This window comes from Solanum verrucosum, unplaced genomic scaffold (assembly GCF_900185275.1).
Source record: "Solanum verrucosum unplaced genomic scaffold, falcon-dt-bn FXZP01000235.1, whole genome shotgun sequence".
Lineage (NCBI taxonomy): Eukaryota > Viridiplantae > Streptophyta > Magnoliopsida > Solanales > Solanaceae > Solanum > Solanum verrucosum.
In genome coordinates, this window is record NW_026019948.1 from 3,189,430 (window position 1) to 3,213,504 (window position 24,075).

Genomic DNA, 24,075 nt, shown 5'->3' on the forward strand with positions numbered 1-24,075 from the left:
ATTCAGGAAGTCCAAACCTTTATAAGTTCAAAATCAAGGAATGATTCATACGTTCAGTTTTTTTTTTTTTTTTTGTATGTCAGTAGGAATATTTCCACATTAAAATATAACTATTTCCCTGCTAAAATTCAAACAACTGCTAAAACCTCGTAGCAAATCCAAGAAGTGACTAAAAGATACATCAATAGAGAGAAAATAAAGACCAAAAATGCATTTCCTTGAGGAAAATATGCAAGGCTTTTACATAATTTTCATGTTTGTAAACGTATTCATGCAGTCAAATTATTATGTATTATAAAGTTATTGAGCTAATTGAAACAAGCTATCGTTTTTAAAAATATGCTAATTAATACAATATCGTTAACATTTAACATTATATATAGACTCAGCCTGGATTATTGTTAACAAGACATTTTAGGCATCTAGTATCTAGTACCAAAGAATCTAGTTTTGCTAGAAAATATATAACAATACTGCTTTTTTGTAATTTAATCTCTTTCTAATCAAACATTTATGTCACTAGCATAAATGAATAATTCCTTATTAATAGAATATGTGCTTCCTGGATTGTATAAAAGAACCATCAATAATGACATTCAACAAACATATTCTGTTTAAAAGGATCTTAACTTCTTTAAATGAGATATTTTATCATCTCTTAACTTTATATCTTGCAACATTTCGACATAGCATTGGACCAAAAAACAAGTATATAATAATGTATGAATTGTGTTTATACACAAAAATGGGCTAAAACAGTAACAAACTCAGAATATGGGCTAAAAAACTTACTTGCAATCAAGGTAAAATACGAATGATCTCATAAATCCCTTTAACACCTAAATATATGTGGCTGCTAGTATACACAACCATAAAAACTAAAGTCATCATGTAAAATTCTCTGACTACATCTTATAATTGTTGAAAAATAATTACTCCAGTTTTACAGTAAAAGTTAATGAATGATAAAGATACAGATATTTCCAACTTTTACAACAAAGCTCAAGAACCTGTTTAGATCTTCTTCTGGTTCTCACAACATATTGAACTGGGTATACTGAGGTACAAATATCCAAACCTCGCGTGCTTTTGAAGTAAAAACATAAAGCTCGCGCTGATTAAATGGACATGATAAGCTGCCATTTAACTATTCGCGGTGATTGGATGGACATGATAAGCTGCCATTTGACTATTCTGTTCTATGTCGGTCTTTAGGATTGCTGTACATGGGTAACAACAACATGGGGCCGTGTTTCCGTCTCCCATAACATCGCCAATAAACCACAAATATTACAGCCATTACACACACAGGAATTGCCCACCTGCAGCAGTAAACAACATAGGAAAGGAAATATTATAAAGCATCCTCAGTCCAGGTCATGTCAGCTCATACTACTCTCACATCAAGCTACAGAAAATTCTTTCACAGTTCGACTATTGAAAAAGCATATGCCCTGATACGCAATACAATCTCAAACTCATTATCAAAGACTATGCTATAAAAGAAAGAAACTTTGCTTCAAAAACTTAGTCTGGAGAGGCAAGTCTAATGGCTGCTATAAATCTTGTATTGCTTCTACTGATCATCACAAAAAGAAGAAAAGAGAGCAACCCTCTTGTACTGCTTTAATTACTAATAAATTGTAACCAAATAACAAAAAAGTTCACAAAGGATACTTGAAAGTAACAGAATTTTAGAATAAAAAGGTATTTCGTACCTGTCCAGATCAAGGATTGGACTATACACGAGCGTTTCCCAAGCAGCTACAATAAAATGCCACACTGGATTATAGTAAAGTGACTCTGCAGACCAAAACATTCTTGTATATGTTTCTAAGAAAATAAAAAGTATCCATGCGCCAATCTCGACCAAAATAAACTTTATGACGAACCGCCCGACCACCACCATGAACAGTGAGAAAGCCACCAACCAATTAAAGAGTCTGTGATTATAGTCCTTAATAAATGAAGACTTTGACTTCTCTAACATCTGCATAATTTGTAGATATACACAATTCATTGTAGGCCATATGAAATGGACAACGGGAAAGGAAAAAAAACAGCAACGTAGTCGGAGTAATGCAAAACATCACAAAATTTTTTTTAATAAGTATGTATAAACAAGACAAACGGGTAAATCTGGAGACGAAGACTGATACTGATACTGCTTAATTCAAATGATAATTTATCATCTGACTCTTGTTTATACATTGGACAGTAAAGGATAATTTATCATCTGACTCTTGTTTCTACATGGACAGGTAAGGAATTTTCCTATGTTATTGCTAGCATAGTCTTAATAATAAAACTGGCAAATCAGTTTCGCAGAGTTACTCTGCACATAAAGTAATAGAGAGGAAGCGAGAGACGTGAAACTCCTGTTTCTTAATTTCAACAAAATATTCACCGAGAGAGCAAATAGAAGTCACCTCCAGCTAAATTGATTCCAAAGGCTGCCTACAAGTTTTCAGACCACGACTCTTTCTAATGCCCTTTTTGTCTTTTTTAACTGGAAGGGGGATGTAGTCTACAGTCTACTAATGTTAACTGGTCCAGAAAGAAAACCTACTGGAAGAGGAGGAGCAGGCAAATGAGTTCATACAAGAACATTGATGTGACGAATAATGTCCATATTCAAGAGAGGCTGTGCAACTAGTGAATATCAAAGCAAGAATTCAAAAGCAACAACATTACTAGACATTTTTTGACTAATTTCCAGGGATAAGGGATGGTGGAAAGGATATTTTCATTTACTGCAAAGATACTATGGTTTCTGTCTGTTCAGTATCCAGATTTGTATAGTCAATTATAAGTAAAAATGTATATTTGCTTAGCTTCCTGAATGGGTTTTTTCTCATCTGTTGATCCAGCATGATGCAACTAACCTACATATTCACCAGCAGATGGTAAAGTTTTAATCCATGGTTCACCTTTTGGGTTCAATAGTATACTGTCCGTTACTTAAGATAGGGGCTTCCTGATAAAACACATCCTATTTCTTTCTCTTCCTCAACCTCCCACCAACACAACCAAATGCAACATTATCGTAAGGGCTGAAGTGTACACTCAGTATATTGAGAAAAATCTTGTTGATAAAAAACAAGCAAGTACTAAAACTAAATATATTAAACCTTCATCATCCGCTTCTCATAGTTGATTTTAGAAGGTCCGACACATTCACCGTGAAAGCTTTGGTTACACTGGATGAAGCCAGCATTGAACTTTGCCATCGAAGGAAGTCTGAGGACCTGAAGATGGTCCATTTTGTCCTCACATCTAGTATACAGGGCCTCACACAGCTTTGAGGATTGATATTCATTCGCCAGCATTATATTCTTGTACACCTGCAATTGATGTGGCAATAAGCAAAAAATTGAGAATTACATAAGACTATGCTTGTTGTAATCAATTAAAACCTTTTCAATCTCTTCATCCAATTTATCAACTGATTTTTTTGCATGGTGACGACCAAAATGCTGTTCATCAAAGACGTTCATCGCTGCCTGTCTGTGCTCTACATGAGCCTTTTGCAAAGACTCCCCAGACATTGGCAAAACCAATTTAGCCATCCTCTCATTGTACAGTTTTAGACACCGCTCCAGGATACCCTTGTTGAAAACTTCCACAAGGGACCCTGTGGATGGAATCTCCCCTTTATTCAACGCATCAAGAATCTAGAAACAAAGTTGTCATTTAAGAGCGAAGGTTAAAAAAGGTCATAAGTATACAAAAGCAATTGATTACAATCAGGACAATCGATGGACAATCACCTGCTCAAGGAAAGATACGAACTGCTTCCCGTTGAGAGATTTACCCTGGACAATTTTTGGACGAATAATAGATGTTACAACTTCTTTTAATCGCTCCCTCTTCTTGACATAGAGAGGATCAAGCTCAGCGTCCTTCATGTCACAAAGCTTTGTGCGCTGAAGATGGGGCTGTAAAAGAAATATGCATGTTATTATATCTTATTCTATCACTATGGGAAGTTCTTATACAAAATGCTCAAATCTAAAGGCATACCAAGTTTGCTATAATACCTTAGCATGTATCTGTACTATCCAAAATACCAATGCAACTACATAACAAACAAAAATTGTTTTCCTTCATTTTCTGGGGAAAGGGTAGATGGGGTTTGCCAGGTAGGAGTCTAGGAGATGATAAAGCCATCGTTTAGCAACCACCTACACTTATGGACATTCAATGACCACATATAAGTTTAATTGGTTCCCCATGAAAGGCATGCTTGACACATGAAGTCTTGAGGAAGAAAAGAAAGATCATACTTCCGTGGTGCTCTTTATGTGGAAAGACGGGGGAAACTAACAGTCACCTATTCTTACATTGTACTTTCACAGCAGAAATATGGTCCATGTTTCTCAACTATTTAGAAGTGAAATGGACTATGCCCGAACATACAGCTGATTTACTTAGTTGTTGGATCAGGAGAGGAGGTAGCAAGAGACAGAAGACCTGGTGGAATTTGATTCCACATTGCATTTGGTGGACAGTGTGGAAGGAGAGGAATAGTAGGAATTTTGAAGATATATCCAATTCCATTCACAAGGTTAAATGGAATTGCATTGTATCTCTATATTTTTGGTGTAAAGAGATAGGATTAGAGGAATCAGATCAACTTTTAGAACTCTTAGGATCCTTGTAAGTATTATGTTTTTTGTTCTTTTCTGAATTTTTTAAAGGTCCCCAGCATATCCTTAATGCTGAAGAATACAATGTTTACCAATTCTCAAAAGAAAAAAATTGGTTCCCCACTTCTCTTAAATCCCCACCTGCTTCTGGAAACAAGAGGGGGTGGGAGTGGGAGTGGGGGGAGAGTCCAATATGATGCTATAATTGTATGCCGTGACTTGCTTAAGCAAACCAATGTTTTATCACAAACGAAAAGTGCCAAGGTCTGCTATAAAGCGCATCCAAAAAGCACATGATTTTACAAAGAAAGTTGCAAATGAAGAGAAAATGATGAATGTGTGAACAGGGTTTTGCTATTAGTAGATTAGCAGTTGAGTTCACTTTCTTATTCCAACTCCTAGCAAAATAATAACCATACTAGAAAAGTTAAACCCAATTTTATTTTCTCTCTTTGTATCTTGCCCCCTCTTATTTTCTCATTGATTTGTCAGTGGCTGCCAGACCTCTGACTAGATTGGCCCCTGTTATACTACGGCAGTGACCTTGACAATCTTTCTTTACAGGAGCTCTCCTGATGGGCTTTGCTGCCAAATACAGTGTATTTATCATTGACTGAATTCCCAAAATGCGGTTGTAGATCTGAGTTATGCTGATTTTTTGAAGCCTAGTCAGTCATCGGTTACTTTGCATTTCTGAATGGAGAGTGTCAATTGGAAGCATATCATGTCAGCTCGGACTACGGGGATATCAAAAAGGAAGTGAGACTGGAGGCATAGATAAATGGCTGATTTAGAGAGCTAAGGGAGCTTTCAGGAGGGAAAGAGAAGAATAAATGGGCAGGAAATAGCAGCTGTAAGTGCAGGAAGTTGAGATGGTAGAGGTAGTGATAGGCTGATAGCATCTGAAAATGGGCAACAGTAGAGACAACATTGGTGACAGCATTGAAGAAACCAATGGGAGGAGAATTGGGTATAAAAGAAAGGACGAGGGGTGTGTTTGGTATGAAGGAAAATGTTTTCCTTGAAAATGCTTTTTTGGAAAATGTTTTCCAGTTTAATTTTAGAAGGAAATATTTATTAAAGCTTGATAATAATATCAGCAAATTGGATAGCACTTCTATTTAGACAATCTAATGAAACTTTTGAGTGTTAAAGATTGATAATAAACTCTAAATAAGAGTTGGAATAGTTGCAAAGGATTTTCAGCTTTTTGATGGAATAAGTTCTCCTCAAAAAAATTTTTTTTTTTAAACTGGTAAGATTGTATTCTTCAGCATTAAGGGCATGCTGGTCACCACCAAAAAGTGTCAGTTACAAGCTTCCTATCAAATCTACAATTTGTTCTGTATCTACTATACACAACTGTTTACACCAAAAAAGTAAGGATACTATACAATTCCATTTGACCTTGTGAATGGAATTGGATCTATTTTCAAAACATCTACCATTCCTTTCCTTCCAAACTGACCACCATATACATGATGGTATTAACCTCCACCATCTCCTCTGACTCTTGCTGCCTCCTCTCCTTACCCAGCTCTTTTTCTAGGAATCAAACACCAAACAATGACTTCCTTGTGGATAAAATTTTATTGGAAAAAGAGTACCGACATGTTAGAGACACCTACATCATATTCCTTTTAATGTCTTGGTGGCTATTTATTGGATTAAAAAAAGTGGGAAGAATTTTAGCAAACTAATGTGTGTTGTGTGCATGCACGTGTGTGTGTGTGTGGAGAGAATAATCCAGGAGAAAATAACTACAAACCAAACAACAATTATATGGACAAAGAAACTGAAAAAGTAAAATTCAGTGAAAATAGTGTAACCTCAAACGTTTGAGTAATGGTAACTTCCTATCAAAATAAAATATGTTTATCAACAATGAGCAATCATCCTTGATCAAAATTAAAACCAAAAGGAATAACGGAAGAGAAAAGAGTTGGAAAATCTTAACTTATCCAAAAAAAAAAAAAAGAGAAGAAACTGGAGTTGGAGAATCTAGTAAATATAGTACAATGTACATTGAGATACATATTTTTAAAAAACAGTGGTGGTCGAGCCAACTTGTGCGCACTTCAACTATTCCTCTAGGTTCCTGCCACACCAGTATAGGTACCAAATAACTCTTCCTACCAAGACTTAGATAGGTGGGAAGATATCACCTGGTGTTTTTTGTCTTTGCTAGGATTTGAACCTGGTCTCCAAGGTTTGCACCCACCTCATTGACCACTAGGCCACACCCTTAGTGCTAGTCACATTGCGATATACACAAGGATAACATGAAAGAAAATTCAGATTAAACTAATATTGGTAAGGAGCAGACAGCACTAATCTAAGTCAACTTAGGAGCATAGTTTATTGATCAAGGATTAGGAGCAAAGTTATAGCAGGCCATTGCCGGAAAGGGATGTAAGCAGGTTGTAGTTGAAGAGTGTGGAAACTAGCTATCAATATGATTTAAGGAGATCAGGAAGTAGTGTGAAATTTAATAGTAGAGTAGGCTACTTCCTATTATCGTCGGATGGCTGGGTGGACATCTTGTTGGCGGCATCGGTGCATGCTCGATGTATTCAGGTGGTTCCTGGACTATTTTCTAACAAAGTTACCAAGAAAAGATAAAACTAATGGCATCTTCTTCAAAAGCAAGATACCATGATCATAAGAAGAGTGGAGATAGATGATATAATAGCCTGGATCCTTGCACCAGTAAAAAAGGTGCACATGGACAGCGTAGAGAAATAATACATCCCAAAAGGTGCACAGATCATGTAGCGGAACAATATTTATCTAGAATTATAAAGGACGCTTTCTTTAGGTTAAGATATAACATCTCGTGATTGTTGCAGTCACAAAATTATTGAAATGACAGTTTACTGCACTAAGCTGTGAAATGCAAAACTCAAGGAAGAAGAACAAGATCAAAGAACAGAAGTAGTTAGGCCATACTTGTGGTAAGCTGAAGGCTGTGCTATTATCACCCATTATGGCTAAAGAATCTCGAATCTGATTCACCTGAAACCATGCATTACAATCAAAACTAATCCATTTAGTCAAGTTTCTTCATCATGTGCAGAACTCAAGAGTACAACAAAGAGCACCTGATCAATATTTTTATCACCTGTGGTAACAGAAGAGGCAACCATAGTTAGCATATACTAGGCTTCATAGTTATTTATTAAGCATGCATATAAAGGTAATTGAACTAACCATTGCTATTAGGGACACGTCTTAGAGCTTCATCAACCATTTCTTGCACAGATTTTCCTTCTGTAAAAGGTACAAGCTCAGAGAAATTACAACAGAAGGAACAGAAACAAAAGCATTTTGTTATTAGATGGAAGAGTACTGCGAAAACTCTTGTGATAATTGTACATTAAGCAGATAATATTAAGCACTTCAGTTCATTTTGTTCATTTACATCCCCAAGTCCATAAAGGATGTCACATTCACAAATGTCAAGCAATTGCACTGAAGAAGTTTTGAGGCATCATTTCCCTACTTACGCAGAAAATCACGTTGGATGAGCCAAAGTAGCTTTGCAGGTTCAAACGCAACATCTTGCCCCTACACAACATCCATCAACTGAGCATGTCATATAACTTGTTAAGTAACTCTTCTTTCGTTGCCCCTTTCAATGAGGCAGATATATAATAGGCTTCATGACTCCAAAAATGCTTACCTTTACTCTGGCCACAAGGAGAGAAGAGATACAAGGATGAAACAACAGAGAGTCAGAAAAGAAGCAGAGAGAACGTGAAGCTGAACAAGAAACCAAAGGTCAAACATAAACTAGAAACTTTTGAAACAACTAGTTAGAGTTGAACCTTCCATAGAACTCCTCCGCAAGTTCAACAGCGAATGACAGCCGGGATATGTCAGCTTCACGTATCTAAAGCATACAACACAGCGCAAAAAAAATATATGATTAGGGAGAGCCCTTATACATTAAAGAAAATAGGGCAGGAAATAAGCTACCACTCTCAGGGCCAAAGCTTTAACCATATTAGGATGACTTAACAGTTGTCCGACCAATATGTAGACAAGAATAGGTAGAGCAACAACTGATTTTTATACAAATGGGTAGTCAACCATTACATTTGTTGGTTATCTTCTACCACTTGCTCGCCACTTGTGTGATTAAATGAGCTTAAAGAAAATTTCTACATGATAGCAGTTATATTTTGCTCGCTCTTTATAACACGACTCTTCATCAATTAATGTTGTGCATCACCTATTTACCTTGGATAACTCCAACATTGGAGTAAAATGTCAACATTATATACTTCAATATATTGTTTGTACTTGTCAAAAGAACAAAGAAATGCAAATTACACACAACCCATCTCTAGTTTATTAGTAAGTAAAAATTGCATTTTTCATCCATGTGTAATTGGGTTAAGTCCCCATGCTGACATGTTTCCCAATTAGCACATGAGACCTTCAATTATTATTCAGTTAGATGGTGGTGTCCAGACCAGCTCGCATGCACTTCAACTATTTTATCGCATAGCAGCTACCTCCCACCAGTGTAAGTACCGAGTAAGTCGACCACTAAGGCTTAGACAGATGAAAAGAAATCACCTAATACTTTTTTTGCCTCAGCTAGGATTTAAAAAATATAAATGTAAGAACAATCAATCATTTGGGTGGTGAGGTTTTCTATTTCTATCTTGACTAGTAATATCAAGACAACATTAATAGCGCATTTAGTTAGTAGAGTGTATGGTTATTCTCGTTCACCATGTTGGCGTGTTCTCCACTTAACACATGCAGATGTGGAGCCATGAGATTTAGTTTATGGGTTCTGAATCCAGTGTTGTCAAAGGCACTCCAAAAGCGCATTTAAGCCCCGAAGTAAAGCTCTAAATAGGTTGAATGCTTCACATCGCTTAATGTGCTATTTAGTATCATCTTCAAGGCTCTCAGGCATACTTTTCCTTGCCAATGAGCCTCTTCCAAAGAGGCGGTACTAAACCATTGACATTTGGACAAAACATATATATTTGTATTTTTTTTCTCCCTTTGCGTCTTTTTTCTTTAAAGCTCACGCTTTATTCGCACTTGAAGCCCCAACAGACCTTAGAGCTTGTTTGTGCATTTTTCTTTCAGTAACACTGTCTGAATCACAATTCTTTCTGTTTACTGGATTCTAAATAGATTGTTTGTCCATATTAAATGAATTTTTCAATGCAAATACAGGGTTTGAGACCTAAGCTATTGGATTTATCGAACCCATAACAGCAATCCTGAATGGGATTTTTCGCATAGAACTAGTAGTATCGACAAGAGGCCACATCACTAGCTGAACTTTTCTCAGGTAGGGTAGGCTTGCTTGGAGTCAGAAGTCATATTCTACCTAACCAAATAAGCTCTTTTGCAAAGCTCATCGCAGTCAAAGCAAGACTTACGATAACAATCACACCTCACCAGGGGCACGGACCAGACTGCCCCTGAGCACGACACCTTCAATTATTTTTGCCACACATTTTCAGGACTTCCTTGCTCGAAAAACAAAAAAAGAAGTAAATAAATACTCATTTGGGTGTTTAGGTTTGTGATCATTAATCTTTCAGTTTCCGCCTTATGAGATCCTGAAAGCACACACTGAAACGAACAAAAGTATTATATGTTTAAGAAAACATGAGGACTAAATCGCACTAATGCTATAACACAAATGGAAACCAGAAGTTTGCCACATTAGCATTTTAAATCATAAAATGTTATCAGCAGATGATAGAAGCATCAGTTGCTGTCAAGTTCTATTCTGTTATCTCAATCACAGTATGAGTCAGAAGACTCACTACACATGAACAAAAGAGCTTATCAGAGGAAAATGAGGAGTATTATTCTCTATTACAGTAACTGTTGTATAAGAGCTGATCATTTCAGGTAAGACAGTATCCACCCTCAATAGGTACATCCAAAGCATTAAGTTCATTCATGTGTATAATATTTCACTCCAACAAAGTTTGCTGGCAATGGTTTTACTGTCAAAATTATTTCAGCATCACTGAATAAGAAACCCAAGTACAGTGAACATTCACATAAGATAATTTGAAATGATTAAATACTTGCATGCCAATGCTAGTGATGTCTGAGGCACCCTTAAATGGCATTTCAGTGCAGGCACTAACACATGTCTCAGAGACATGAGCTCTTTCATGAAGAGAGCGGCACTAAATAAAGTGATGCATTTACTTGTTAAGAGAAAATGTTATAGATAAATATATAGGTGGTTAGTAAGAGGAAGTTTAGTTTTAGTACAAAAGAGGTAGTCATTAAATATGAACTAGAAACTTAAAGTTGTATTTGCATCTGAATCAGGTATTAGAAGTAGGTTTGAACTTGATTGACAAGGTTTAACTCCATATTTGCCAATGCAAAATTTTCAAATACTTTGTCCACATAATCATTATTTGCGTTTATAACCTTTTCTTTTGCACTACATTTATATTTTTTTTAAACTCTGCCTATGTATGTTTTGCATCACGTGCGAGCACGCATTGTCAGTCCCGAGCCTAGATTAAAAAAATTGCAATAGGTTGATTGCCAGCATAAAACTAGTTGATTTATGATCAAGCAAAATGGGTATTAAGTATGCATATAACTGACATCATCCAAGCGAGATTGAAGTGTAGTTTTTTTTTTTTTTTTTGATAAAGGTAACATTTGTATATCAATCATCAGCTCAAAGCTGGTATCCAAAATTTACATCATATCGTCCCTCCACACATGTGTGTCGGGCATAAACAAAAGATAAAGAAAAGAAAAGAAGAAAAAAGAGAAGCTATCCCTAGATCCTCCTTTCATCTTTATAAGGACCCTAGAATGTCTACAATAGCCACAGGGTCATCTATATACTCTGAACTACACCAATAGCAAAAAGTGATAATGCAGTTCATTTTAATCTTGTGCAGAGGGCTGCTCTTGTTATCAAAATTCCTAGAATTCCTTTCTTTCCATATGGTCCACCAAATAACAGCTGGGACAATTTTCCATCTACTCTTGTCTGTGCTGCCACTGCCCTCCATATTCCAGCTTTCTAGAGCCTGTCCTGTTCTCCCTGGAACAGTCCAACTTATACCTCTGAAGCTAGTAAACAATTTCCACAGCTGGCCAGCCACTTTACAATGTAAGAACAGATGATTAATTGTCTCTGCAACCTGCTCACAAAAACAGCATCTTGGGCACATTTGTATTCCCCTCTTCATAAGATTCTCTTGTGTAAGTACAGCCTCTTTCACCACCAACCAAGTAAAAACTACCACTTTATATGGTATTTTAACCTTCCATATAAGCTTCCAAGGCAGAAAGTTAACTTGGGATCCCATCTGATTCATAATTCTATATGCAGAACTAACAGTGAATAAACCTTTATTATGACATTTCCATTTAAGAGTGTCTTCTCCATCCTTGAATCCTAAGAACTGATCAAGTGTTCCATAAAATTCAGCCAATCTTTCCACCTCCCAGTCTTGCATCAGTCTTCTGTAGGTAAGGTTCCATCCATGTTCAGACCAAACTTCATAAAGAGTCGACTCTTGTTGTTGGTTCAGGTGATGAATATCCGGGAACAAGCGTTTGAGGCTTCCATTCCCTAACCAGTTATCTTCCCAAAACCTGATCTTCCTCCCATTGTTCACATTACATTCAGTTTTTGCATAGAAACCATGCCATAAGTTTCTAATTGATCTCCACAAACTGGTTCCATATGTGGATGTCACTTCCTTAGTCTTCCAGGGTCCTTCCTTCCCATATTTGGCCTGGATCACCCTACCCCACAAAGATTGATCTTCTAAAGGAAATCTCCACAGCCACTTCATGAGAAGACTTTTGTTCTGCTTTCTAATATTTTTGATTGCCAATCCTCCTTGCTTCTCGGATAGTAGCAGTGTCTTCCATTCGACTAGGTGGAAACCTTTATATTCCTTCTCACCGTGCCACAAAAAATTCCTTCTCAGAGCATCAATTCTTTCTTCCACCTTTGCTGGAAGGGGAAAAACTGACATTAAGTAAGTTGGTAATGCATCCAGGACTGAGTTAATCAGCACTAATCTACCACCTCTTGATAAATATTGAGACTTCCACCTAGACAATCTTTTCTCACATCTTTCCACTACTCCATTCCATATCTCTTTGGTTGAAGTGTAGTTTTTGTTCATTTACATTCTTTTTTTTTTCTTCATCCGTGCATTTTTCACTAAACCACGTGCTTTAGTTGTGCTTTACACTTGTAGAAGTAACAAATCTTGATACTTTTTTACGTTGTTTGCCATTGACATCACTGGCTAGTGTGATCCTCTACCTTCTCGTCCCATCATGTCTATAGACAAAATAATATCTCTCAAGAAATTTATGATGACATGGTTGTTAAATGTATGAGGCTGTTCAGTATAGTCCCATCCTCTCAGGACATTATTGTGCATGCTTCTTTACCACCTAAAAACCTACTAGAAGCTATATCAATGTGCTTTGAGTATCAAAACTTATGGCCATTTTTTTTTTCTAACTGCAGAACTTGTGCCATTTTTCCTCAAACAAATGCTCAATTCAGAACGATCCACTACATCTCATACATCCTATGGTTATCCTCACTAATGATACTTGTAAATACATTCAAGAAATCCATTATCCACATCAATTGTAATATCAATATTTGCAGTAATTCAAAAAGGACATAAAAATGCCCATTCCTATCAATTATCTATTCAAAGGGGGAATGTCATAAAAATCCCAAGACACAAGAAAGTACGACGAGAAGTTAGATAAAAAAATGTTAAATTCTGCTAACTACAAAAAAATTCATAACTTTCTACCTATTACATGTGTCACTCTCCTATTCCAGCCTCTCTTACAGAAAAAATCAAAAGCTGCAAGAAACCTTATTTGGGGAAGAAATCTTGGTGTCGGAAGATTCCGCTTGTTGAATAGGGTTACTCCACTTCACCTGTAGATGTCGGGGTACTGGGAATAAGACTGCTAAAGGCCTTTAACGAGGCACTACAGGCAAGTGATTGTGGAAGATGAGAAGAGAAATCCTTATGAGGATGATGACAGAGGATAAGTACTAATAAAAAGGGGAAGTGGAAAATCTAGGAGGCTACCTCACCTTTTGGGAGGAGATTTTGAAGAGGTTGGCAGATTTAGCAAGAACGTTAAGTTTGCTATTTTTTTCTAAAACAAATAGAAACATAAATTTTTGGAATGATGGTGTTCTCTGGAGGGGAACTTTAAGGATAGAAAATTGCTTCCCGTTGCAGATTACAACAGTGCAACGGCTGAGAATGTGGCCTCAGGGATCAGGGTATGAAGATGCTATTTTATTCGGGACATTCGTTTTAGAAGAGCACTAAATTAGTGGGAGTTAAAAGACTTGCTAAATAATTGGTTCATCTCATTCATATGAAAGAAGGATCTGATGGAGATGGAAAGGGACAGCAAAAGGACATGGGAGCTTCACCTCAAGTCATTATATGATATACTTCTTGTAAGAGAGAGGAAGAGCTTCCACATGGAGCTATTTGAGTACCCAGTCACCTGAGAAGTTAAGTATTTTGAACTATGAGCTGATTGGGAAGCTAGAAAATTGGAGGGACTTCAATATTGCCCCAACACTATAGAACTTGATACTATATTTTGTCCCTCCATCCCATTTTATGTGGCACCATTTGACTTGGCACGGTGTTTACTTTTGAAACTTGCGGTTTAAAACAATCCTTAGATATTTGTGTGGCTCTAAATCAAATCATTAAGGATAAAAGGAAAATTTAAAGTTAAATTGTTTCGGTGACATTCTTTTGGGCAAAACTAAAAAGGAAAGTGCACCATCTAAAATGGGATGGAGGGAGTAACTACCAGAGGCAGTCAGAAAATGGAAGGCAAGGAATAGAGGGAAGAAATAGTGACAGGACCAAAGTTACTCAGCATGTGATATGGACTATTTAGAGAAGGAGGAATAGAAGTGCTTTTGGGAAGGAAACAACTGCCTCCCAAATTTAAAACATCATTTTTGCATCTCTTGAGAACTTATACGGTGATACTCATCGAATGTAACACATTTCTAGTGTGAATGTCTCACCTAAAAGCTTAATCCACATGTGAGCCAAAAAAAATTCATTGGTCAAGCACATGAACTGTTTTTAACCAAGGATGACAGCAAGACTTGAACTTAAGACCTATGTTTTCTCTGATTCATGACGCATTTCGTGAAAGCCTCATCTAAAAGCTTATATTGTTACTGAAGGAACGCATCTATTCACTTAATTTCTTTGACGCATATAGTTATTTTTGCTTTGTATACATCTTGTATCCCCGAAGGTTGCCAATGTAACATTTATTCCTTCCTTTCTATTTTTTGTAAAAATGGTATACGCGCAAGTTGCATGCACCTATTCTACCAGGTATCTGCTACCTCCCACTGACTCATGTCTTGGGTAACTTTACCCACCTAGACTTGGACAAATAGGAAGAAATGACCAAGGACTTAATTGCCTTGATTGGAATTTGAACCCTGTCTCCTGTGGTTCTCATCCCACTTTATTGAGCTTGCAAACGTACAAAGACCAGAAGCTATTCTGGATAATGACAGACGCATAGGAAAACAAGATGTTATCTAACATCAGCGTCAAACCCTGCTTTTCAGCTAAGTATCAACATCACAAAATAACTCTCCAAGCGTCATAAATCACACCCTTGGGGAGTTATAACACTTACACCCTTAGGGATCGTTTGGTATCTAGTAAGGAATTAACCTATTCATGTATCAGTTTATGATCAAGTTATACAACGCTTGGTAGCGAGTTAAGAAATAAGTTATAAATGTATAAATTAATACGACGTTTGGTCTGCAATTTAGAAACCTGCATAACTAATACATGCATAAGTTATGAGTGAATTGGTGTATTATCTTATGCGGAGTAAAAGATGGAATAACTAATACCTACATAACCATTACCCACATAACTAATGTCTGCATAATTCCAACCAGCTACCAAACAACCCCTTAATGTTTAATCACAATTTGGCAAATAGTTATTGAATAGACCAATTTACCCCCAAAAGTAATGCTTACGCAAACCAACTACGTTATCACTATATTTCTAATTGGCATCTTAGTTTTTCTCCACCAATAATACCAAGAAAAAGTTTTTTCCTTCTTTCAAATTCTCTCAAATGTTTGTGTAATTTTTTGATCTATGAACTTAGGATGTTGTTTTTGTGAGAAATATAGGAGAAGAATATTATTGAATTGTTGTTGTTTACATTATTACGGAGAGACCCTATTTATAGACACTACAATAGACACCTTTTCCAACTAGGACACTACAATACAATCCTTTTCTAAGTAGGACACTATATATTATTCCTATTACTATTGCTATTATTGTTTCTATTCTAAGTAGGATTGTATATACGGTATACCTATTACTATTCTAATAGGATTGTATAAACCTATTCCTATTCTAACACTCCCCCTCAAGCTAGTGCATACAATTCATGCACCTAGCTTGTTACAAATGTAATTAACACAAGGACCGATGAGAGGCTTGGTGAGATATCTGCAAGTTGATCACTCGACTTCACAAAATTGATAATCAATCTCAATGTGTTTGGTCTTCTCATGAAATACTGAATTTGATAAATAATGCCGATAAAACACAGAGTGATAAAATTACACTGTTGGAACTTCCCAAACCAAGCTTGCAAAGACTATTTCAGACCATAGAGTGACTCACATAATCGACATACAAGGCTACTAAACTCCCCCTGAGCAACAAAGTGCTCAAAATCTAGTGTTAAGTATATGGATCATGTTGGAATCAATAGATGAGTCGATATTAAACAAGTCACCGAAAAATTGGCCGGACAGGCTCATATGCCGGAGTATTAGATTTGATGGCTAAAAGTGGTCACAATCTAAAAAATAGTAGGGTTGGAATGATGGCACAACCCTACGCAAATCAGATTTGAGGAGTCACCGGAAAGACGAATGGAACTATGCAAATCAAATCTAAGGAGTCACTGAAAAGACAAATGATGCTATGCAACTCAGATATGAGAAAGTAGTTCGGAAAAATCAATGGTACTACACAAATTAAATATGAAAAGTAGTCCGGAGAGATGCACGGTGCTACGCAAATCAGATATGCAAAAAAAAGGTAGTCACCGGATTGATGGCACGGTGCTACACAAATTAATTATGAAAAAGTAGTCACCGGAATGATGGCACGGTTGCTACACAAATTAATTATGAAAAAGTAGTCATCCGAATGATGGCACGGTGTTACACAAATTAAATATGAAAAGTAGTCACCGGAATGATGGCACAGTGCTACACAAATTAGATATAAGAAAGTAGTCACCGGAATGATGGCACAGTGCTACACAAATTAGATATAAGTAAATAGTAACCGAAAAGATACACGATGACCCAACTTTTGCTAACATAATCATTGGCCGGACGGGTGGCATATATGGATAATAGCCTCCCGCCGGCAGCGGAAGCTCTTTGATTGTTTACCAAGATCGTAGAGGCTCTGATACTATGTGAGAAATTTAGGAGAAGATTATTGTTGAATTGTTGTTGTTTACATTATTACAAAGAGACCCTATTTATAGACACTACAATAGACATCTTTTCCAACTAGGACACTGCAATACAATCCTTTTCTAAGTAGGACACTATATATTATTCCTGTTACTATTGCTATTATTGTTTCTATTCTAAGTAGGATTGTATATACCTATTACTATTCTAATAAGATTGTATAAACCTATTCCTATTGTAACAGTTTGCACATGTTCCTTTTTTGGGATAAATGTATATGGTTATACATGTTATGATTTGCTTTTTTCTTTTCTATTTTACTAACCCAGGTTTTAAATGTTCTAATACTTACTTTAAACTCACCATACACTTGAGGAAATACATGGAGCCAAGCTTTCTTATGATAGCTTAATTGTCTGAGTACATCATCATCATTACATTATGCAGTCAGATTCAATAGTTCAGCAAGAATTGAAGTTCTTGATCTATCCTGTAATTTAAAATTGCATACTCATTCCATAATCTGTTAAGTGTTAAGCAACATCTTTATACAGCAAAACAGAAGGAAGTATTTCGCTTTCATTCTTTTACTTTTTGAGATGGATAGAGGAAGAATAAAGTAGTTTTGAAGCAGAGAACAATATCATGCAGATGCCTCACTATCAAGAAACTAAGCCTGATTATAGTTTGAGAGAGAAATAACCTATCTAAAACATGGTTTGTCCATCCCCAACCCTTCCTCACACCCCTCTTTCATAGGAATGGCTGTCACATAGTTTTGTGAGATAATAATCGATACCCTTCTCCCACGACTCAAATACATTCTCCATATTTCATCAGTCAACACTTCAGGGACAACTAATAACCAATCGGGTTCTGTTCAAATTTTACATGTTTCAACAACTTATATCATGCAGATGCCTCACTATCAAGAAACTAAGCCTGATTATAGTTTGAGAGAGAAATAACCTATCTAAAACATGGTTTGTCCATCCCCAACCCTTCCTCACACCCCTCTTTCATAGGAATGGCTGTCACATAGTTTTGTGAGATAATAATTGATACCCTTCTCCCACGACTCATCTCTATAGAGGGAATACATTCTCCATATTTCATCAGTCAACACTTCAGGGACAACTAATAACCAATCGGGTTCTGTTCAAATTTTACATGTTTCAACAACTTATATTGTCATGCCCTGAATATAAATTTAAATTAGGATTAATCTGTACAATTTCATAGAAAGAGAGTGGATATTATAGGCAGAGTAACAGACCGTCTCAGGGAGATTATATATAAGCACAGAACTCATAACAGCTGCAAGGGCAAAAATCCTGAGAAACAAGAAAGCATCAAGAAACAACCATGTTTAGTCAGATGTATATGGTAGACTGCGGCATCTGAAGATTAGCATATTACCGGTCATCGTATACATTAGATTTTCCAATGCTTTCAAAACCTTCTGTGTCAAGGTAAAAAACAGAAGTTTTTACTCCATTGATATCCATCTCTACTGGAGTACCCCAAACCCATATCCCTGAAAGAAAAGGAAAGGAGGAAGTTAAATGATGTCCAGATCTCCTAATGAAACAACAGTATCCAGAAAAATCTTGCATATGACCTTTTGTCTTTGTATCACGCATATGCCCAACACCAAAACCTGCAAAAGTAGAACTCCATTAATCAGTTGCTTAAAAACCTGCAGAAAAACCTTGCAGCCACCAAGGTAACAGCAAACTTTAACAACTAACAAATAAAGTGACATCAGCTATCAAAAATATAGGGCACCGCACCTTCATCACAAGACAGGGAAAGGAGCTGATTAAGAGTAAATGATTTTCCCGAACGATATGGACCAATTACCTGGTCAAACATTTTGCAGAAATGTCAATATACCAGAAAAGACACTGCTGGCAAACAAAATTTAGGTAAGAAACAGCTCCGCTAGAAACTTCTCCAAGAAAACCATATTCAGTTGCACAAAAAGACAGATACTTGATAATCAAAACTGGTGCATGCAAGATTCCAAAAAAAGAAGAAGCAGCTAACAGTACTCCCTGCGTGCCAGTAAAAGTAACCTAATTTCCTTCTTGGACTATTCTGTAAAGAAAAAAGTGACCTTTTTCTTTTCAATAGAGAATTTTTCACTTCCTTTTTTTCTTACTTCTCCCTTTCACAGTTAGACAAATATGAATTACATCTATTCAAGATCATTTCAAATTGATGCAATTTTTTTCTAAAATGGAAAGTAATAAAACTTGATGCAGAAACCTTACCAACTAATTATTACAGTTTTCCACTTCAAAACAGTTATTTCGAATATTTTTTTTAATCAATGCGGTAATCTGAACACCACGTAAGTCAAACCAAGTATAACTGAAACTGAAACAAGCAACCCTTAAACATAATAACTGAAACTTCCTAGCAATAACAGGGAGACTCAGACTTCCATAGAGCTGTGCAGGAGATGATAACTTATTATTCCTAAAAAATGACAGGTTATAACTGATGCCAGATACAAATGCAAAACCTACAGCAACAGCTGCAATGGGTGTAGTTATCTTCTCAATTGCCTCCAATCCTTCTCTTGAAAGGCGAAGTTTTGTGTGACCTGGATCAGGCTCTATAATAGGAAACCTGTCAAGCAGAAAGATAGCTATATGTTGAAACAGCAACCAGCATTCCAGTAACAATAGAAAGATAGAAAACTATGTACATGCATCCATACACAGAAATGACAAACAAATTATTTACATTTAACTAACCAAGGCTTGATGAGACAACATTGCTCATCAGACATAGTACGAATAAATAATCTAATTTCTAACACAAACACAAAAGAAACAGTATACAGCAAAGACTCTGAGTATTCATGTTCTATCTGTCTAAGCTGTAGAGATAGGATTGGTATAGCCCATCCCAACTAGCTTATAAAGTTAAAAACTGAACCCCACCATATGAATATCACGGATAAACATCAGTGCTGGTTCAATCAGTCCTAGATGGGCATTACACTTAAACATGTTAACAGCCAAGAAACAATAAAAAGAAACAAACCCAACTTCACAATGTGCATTCTCATTGTTTGAGCATATGCCTCACTGGGCAAAACAATTTACAGTAACATTACCACAGATCACAAGAAAACACAAGGATTTTTAAAGCCAAATAACTCAAGAGTAAGATCATGAACAAAAAGGGTATATACAAAAAATCTCTGAAAAAAGTCTTACGCTTGATGAAAATTCTCAATAGAAGAAAATGACCCAGATGCGAAAAAGCAAAGAAATGTGTAGAAAACCGCGATTGGCCAAGAAAGCTTCATTCTTGATCTGGGGATTCAGCTGTAATCTTGCAAATGCCGTAAAGTTACAAGCATTGCAAAGGGTAAAACAACATAGAAAACTGAAAAAAAATGGGATTTTCCAATTCTCAGCCCCAAAAAGGAGAAGTCATGTGCAAGATGCACGTTAAGGATCGTGGAGCCGTTTCTTCAGGGTTGATTTTTATTGTTTTTTTGTTTAAAGATTAGGGGTTTCAGACTTTTGAGATTCTTGTCCGAACACAAGGAAGAATTTGGAAGGTCTAATTAACTAAAATAAACTTTTGTTATTACTATTTGATGTAGTAAAAATATTTATCATATTAGTTGTTCATTCATTTTATCAAATTAAGAAAATATTAATTAATTTTTTTCTCAAATAAAATTGATGGCTAATTTTTTGTAAAAGTATTTACATTAATTTATAAAATTTTCTCAACTAATATGAAACGGGACGAGTATTAATTTTCTTAGAGTTGACCCAAGAATGCAAGTGGACGACACTCTATTGGTCTAAATTGAATGGGATGCCGTCGACTCAACTAATAACGCAAAGTAGTCATTCGGCTCTTTACTTTGTAAAAAAAAAATAGCTTAATTTTTAAAATTAATGAAATTGGTCAAATACCACTTCTTTCTTCGTTATTAATGGCTTCCTCTATCATTTTTATTTTCTTCTTTGACCTTTTTTTTAATAAAAAAAATCAACGTATCGAAAATACAAATTGTTTTAAGTGAATTATATACCAAAAGATTCAAAGCATCGAGAGGATTTCATATCTAAATATTGGGACAATTTAGAAGTGGTTTTGAACAAATTGTCTTCCTCATCTTTGTTGGTATTCTTCGTCTTTTTTTTTTTTTTTTTTTAATTCAACATACCGAATGAATCTTTTGAGTGAATTATATATTAAGAAACTTGAAACATTGATAGGATTTCATATCTAGCTTTTGAGACTGGTTAGAGGTGATTTTGAGTTAATCAAAATAGACTAGTCAATGTATACTTCATGTATAGTGATCAGTGTATAAGTTCATGTTTAGTTAAGTTATATTCGAATTTTTAGTGTGTCATCATGTATGTTCACTGTATAACTCATATATATGTAAGATATATTGTTTAGTTAGTGTATAACTTGGGTATATGTAAGATATATTGTATAGTCAGTGTAAACTTCATATGACTTTTGACTATTTTTTATGTAAATAAAACATGAGTATTTATTGTAATTACTTTATTGTATATATTTGAAACTAGCTCATTGATGTACTCTATTTTTTTTTCCGAAATTCTTACATATCAAATTTCAAGTCGAATACACTACTCCTTCAAATTTCCCCTTCGATATATATATCTTTGATATCAAATACATTCTGAAAATCAAATACACAAAGAAAGAGGCGAGCCAGAGGATAAACATATATCTTTAACAATTGATGCATAAATCGTTGATATTAGATGTATTTTAAATTACAAATATATAGGAAGAGAGGTAAGCGAGAGAGACAATGTATTTCAAATACAAGCAACTCACGTTTGAATATAGTGTATTTTGAAAATAGCACCAAATTTGATCCGCATGTATCCTAAATACATGTATCTGAGTTTGTCAAATACATGTGTTGGCAAAGAAAAGTGGTATGAAATGTAATTTCTTAACTGATGTGAGCACACATAATTAGGATCTAAACTAGTAGAATTTGTGTTGTTTACTTTAAAAAAACCGAACACATAATCTTATGTATATGGTATAGATAGTGTATAACCATGCATATATAAGTGATAATTAAGTATTATAGATGTTTATACTCGCATATACACTACTCATACTATATTAAAACATTGCAACAATTCATATTTATCAATTAGTTAAATTCTTAAGGAAAAACTACATAGATAGGTCATAAAATTCAAAATAATTACAAGTTCATATCCAAACCCAAAGTAATTCTTGATATATTCATACTCTCATAAATAATTACAGTCCATACCCCCATTAATTAAGGCTGATAATTTTCACTTAATTGATACTAAATCGGTATCATATACTCTATTGGATTATTAAGAAGGATAATTTCGCTTAATTGATACTAAATTTGTCACGCCCCAAACTCAATGGGCTCAACTGGCTCCTAATGCCAAAACTCAGGCCCAAGCCGACCCTGTTGAACCCTTTGCTACTAGTGCATGGCAGCCACATGCAATCGAGAAAACAAACAAGTTTATCTCAGCTTAAAACTAAGCCCTCGGCCGGCAAGGCCCCTGTCAATTGATCTATAAAAGAAACAGCTACTCCCAGGAGATCATATAAATAAATAGTCAACTAGCACAGAAGTCCTGATTGGGCCGTCGAGGCCACCACGATATTTATTCCAAAACTAAAAGCAGGTAAATATCAAGACAATACATTAAACAGCTCACAAGCTTCAGCAAACCAACAAACTAGGCCACTATGGCCATAACGTAGCTATACACCCCACACACTAGTCTCCTCTACGAGTAGTAAAGATTGGCAAGACAGGGCCCCAGCCTACCCATAAAGATATATACAACAAAAGTTGACAAACCTCCCAACTCTGGCAGCTCCGGAGGAAAGGAGCTAGCCAATCAGATAGAAGTCAATCCGGTTGCTGAGGAGGTCTATTGAGTCGTCTGTCGGGACCTGCATGTATGAATGCAGCGCCCCTAAGGCAATGAGCGTCAGTACAAAATAATGTACAAAGTATGAAATGCTATAGACTAAATGAGCAAGTATCATAACATACCAAAAGTAATCACGTAAGGAAATCAAAATTTTAGATAAGGATGCTAACCCACTACTGAATCTAAAAATACAAAAATGATCAAATATCAACCTAACCAAGCCCCATAAGCTCGGCAGGTACAAACAACATACCACCTACCTAGGCCCTCATAAGCCCAGAAGGTGCCAAATCAATTTGCATACCCCTATCGGTAGCCCCTTGTCTTTGTAAGAAGTCACATAGCCCTTTTTGGCAACGATATAACCCCGTAGGCAACACATAGCCCTCTTAGGCAACATCATAGCTTTGTGGGCTGCACATAGCCCTCTTTTGCATCAACATAGCCCTATAGGCAACACATAGCCCTTTTTGGCGTCAAAATAGCTCTGTAGGCAACACATAACACTCTTTGGCATCAATATTGCCCCATGGGCAACACATAACCCTCTTTGGAAATAACATAGTCCTATTAGACAACATCATAGCCCCCATAGGCAGTTCATAGCTCAACAACTAACCACAATAGCCCCAAGGGAGACAACAAACAATTGAATAGGCTAAAGGCGGACAATTTAGCTATAAACAATATATATGAATAATCTCCAAGTCATTCCTAACTTAGGGTCGTTCTTAACAGATTATGAGTCCCTAAAATAAGGGTTTATAACCACTCAATCAGCGAACCACTTACCATTACATCTACAAGATCACTAACATTAACTACCTCTAAGGAAACATGTCGAACGAAGGGAATAGCCTTAACATACCTTTCCAATGAACGCTCGAAAGACCGTAGTTCCTTCACGAAA

The 24,075-nt window shown here is 36.0% G+C and overlaps 1 protein-coding gene across 1 annotated transcript; it reads right to left on the bottom strand.

Moving 5' to 3' along the window:
- Positions 1-886: 886 nt before the first annotated feature.
- LOC125811299 (uncharacterized) lies at positions 887-20,719 on the bottom strand. The gene is made up of 17 exons (XM_049490809.1): positions 20,433-20,719; positions 19,734-19,836; positions 18,993-19,062; positions 18,821-18,859; positions 18,619-18,736; positions 18,476-18,533; positions 8,477-8,541; positions 8,332-8,338; positions 8,156-8,216; positions 7,860-7,919; positions 7,751-7,770; positions 7,599-7,664; positions 3,771-3,938; positions 3,417-3,674; positions 3,132-3,344; positions 1,719-1,990; positions 887-1,322 (listed from the first exon to the last, which is right to left on the bottom strand). Exons 1-17 carry the CDS (start codon positions 20,522-20,524, stop codon positions 1,190-1,192), a joined length of 1,803 nt encoding a protein of 600 aa, XP_049346766.1. The 5' UTR covers positions 20,525-20,719; the 3' UTR covers positions 887-1,189.
- Between the last annotated feature and the right edge of the window lie 3,356 nt (positions 20,720-24,075).

Bases quoted from the DNA above. Each gene is read 5' to 3' on its own strand.
- LOC125811299 (XM_049490809.1), bottom strand. From the start codon at position 20,524: ATGAAGCTTTCTTGGCCAATCGCGGTTTTCTACACATTTCTTTGCTTT. The intron at 3,675-3,770 runs GTGATTGTCCAT...CTTTGTTTCTAG, and splicing joins TCGTATCTTTCCTTGAGCAG to ATTCTTGATGCGTTGAATAA. The intron at 3,345-3,416 runs GTTTTAATTGAT...CATCAATTGCAG, and splicing joins TGGATGAAGAGATTGAAAAG to GTGTACAAGAATATAATGCT.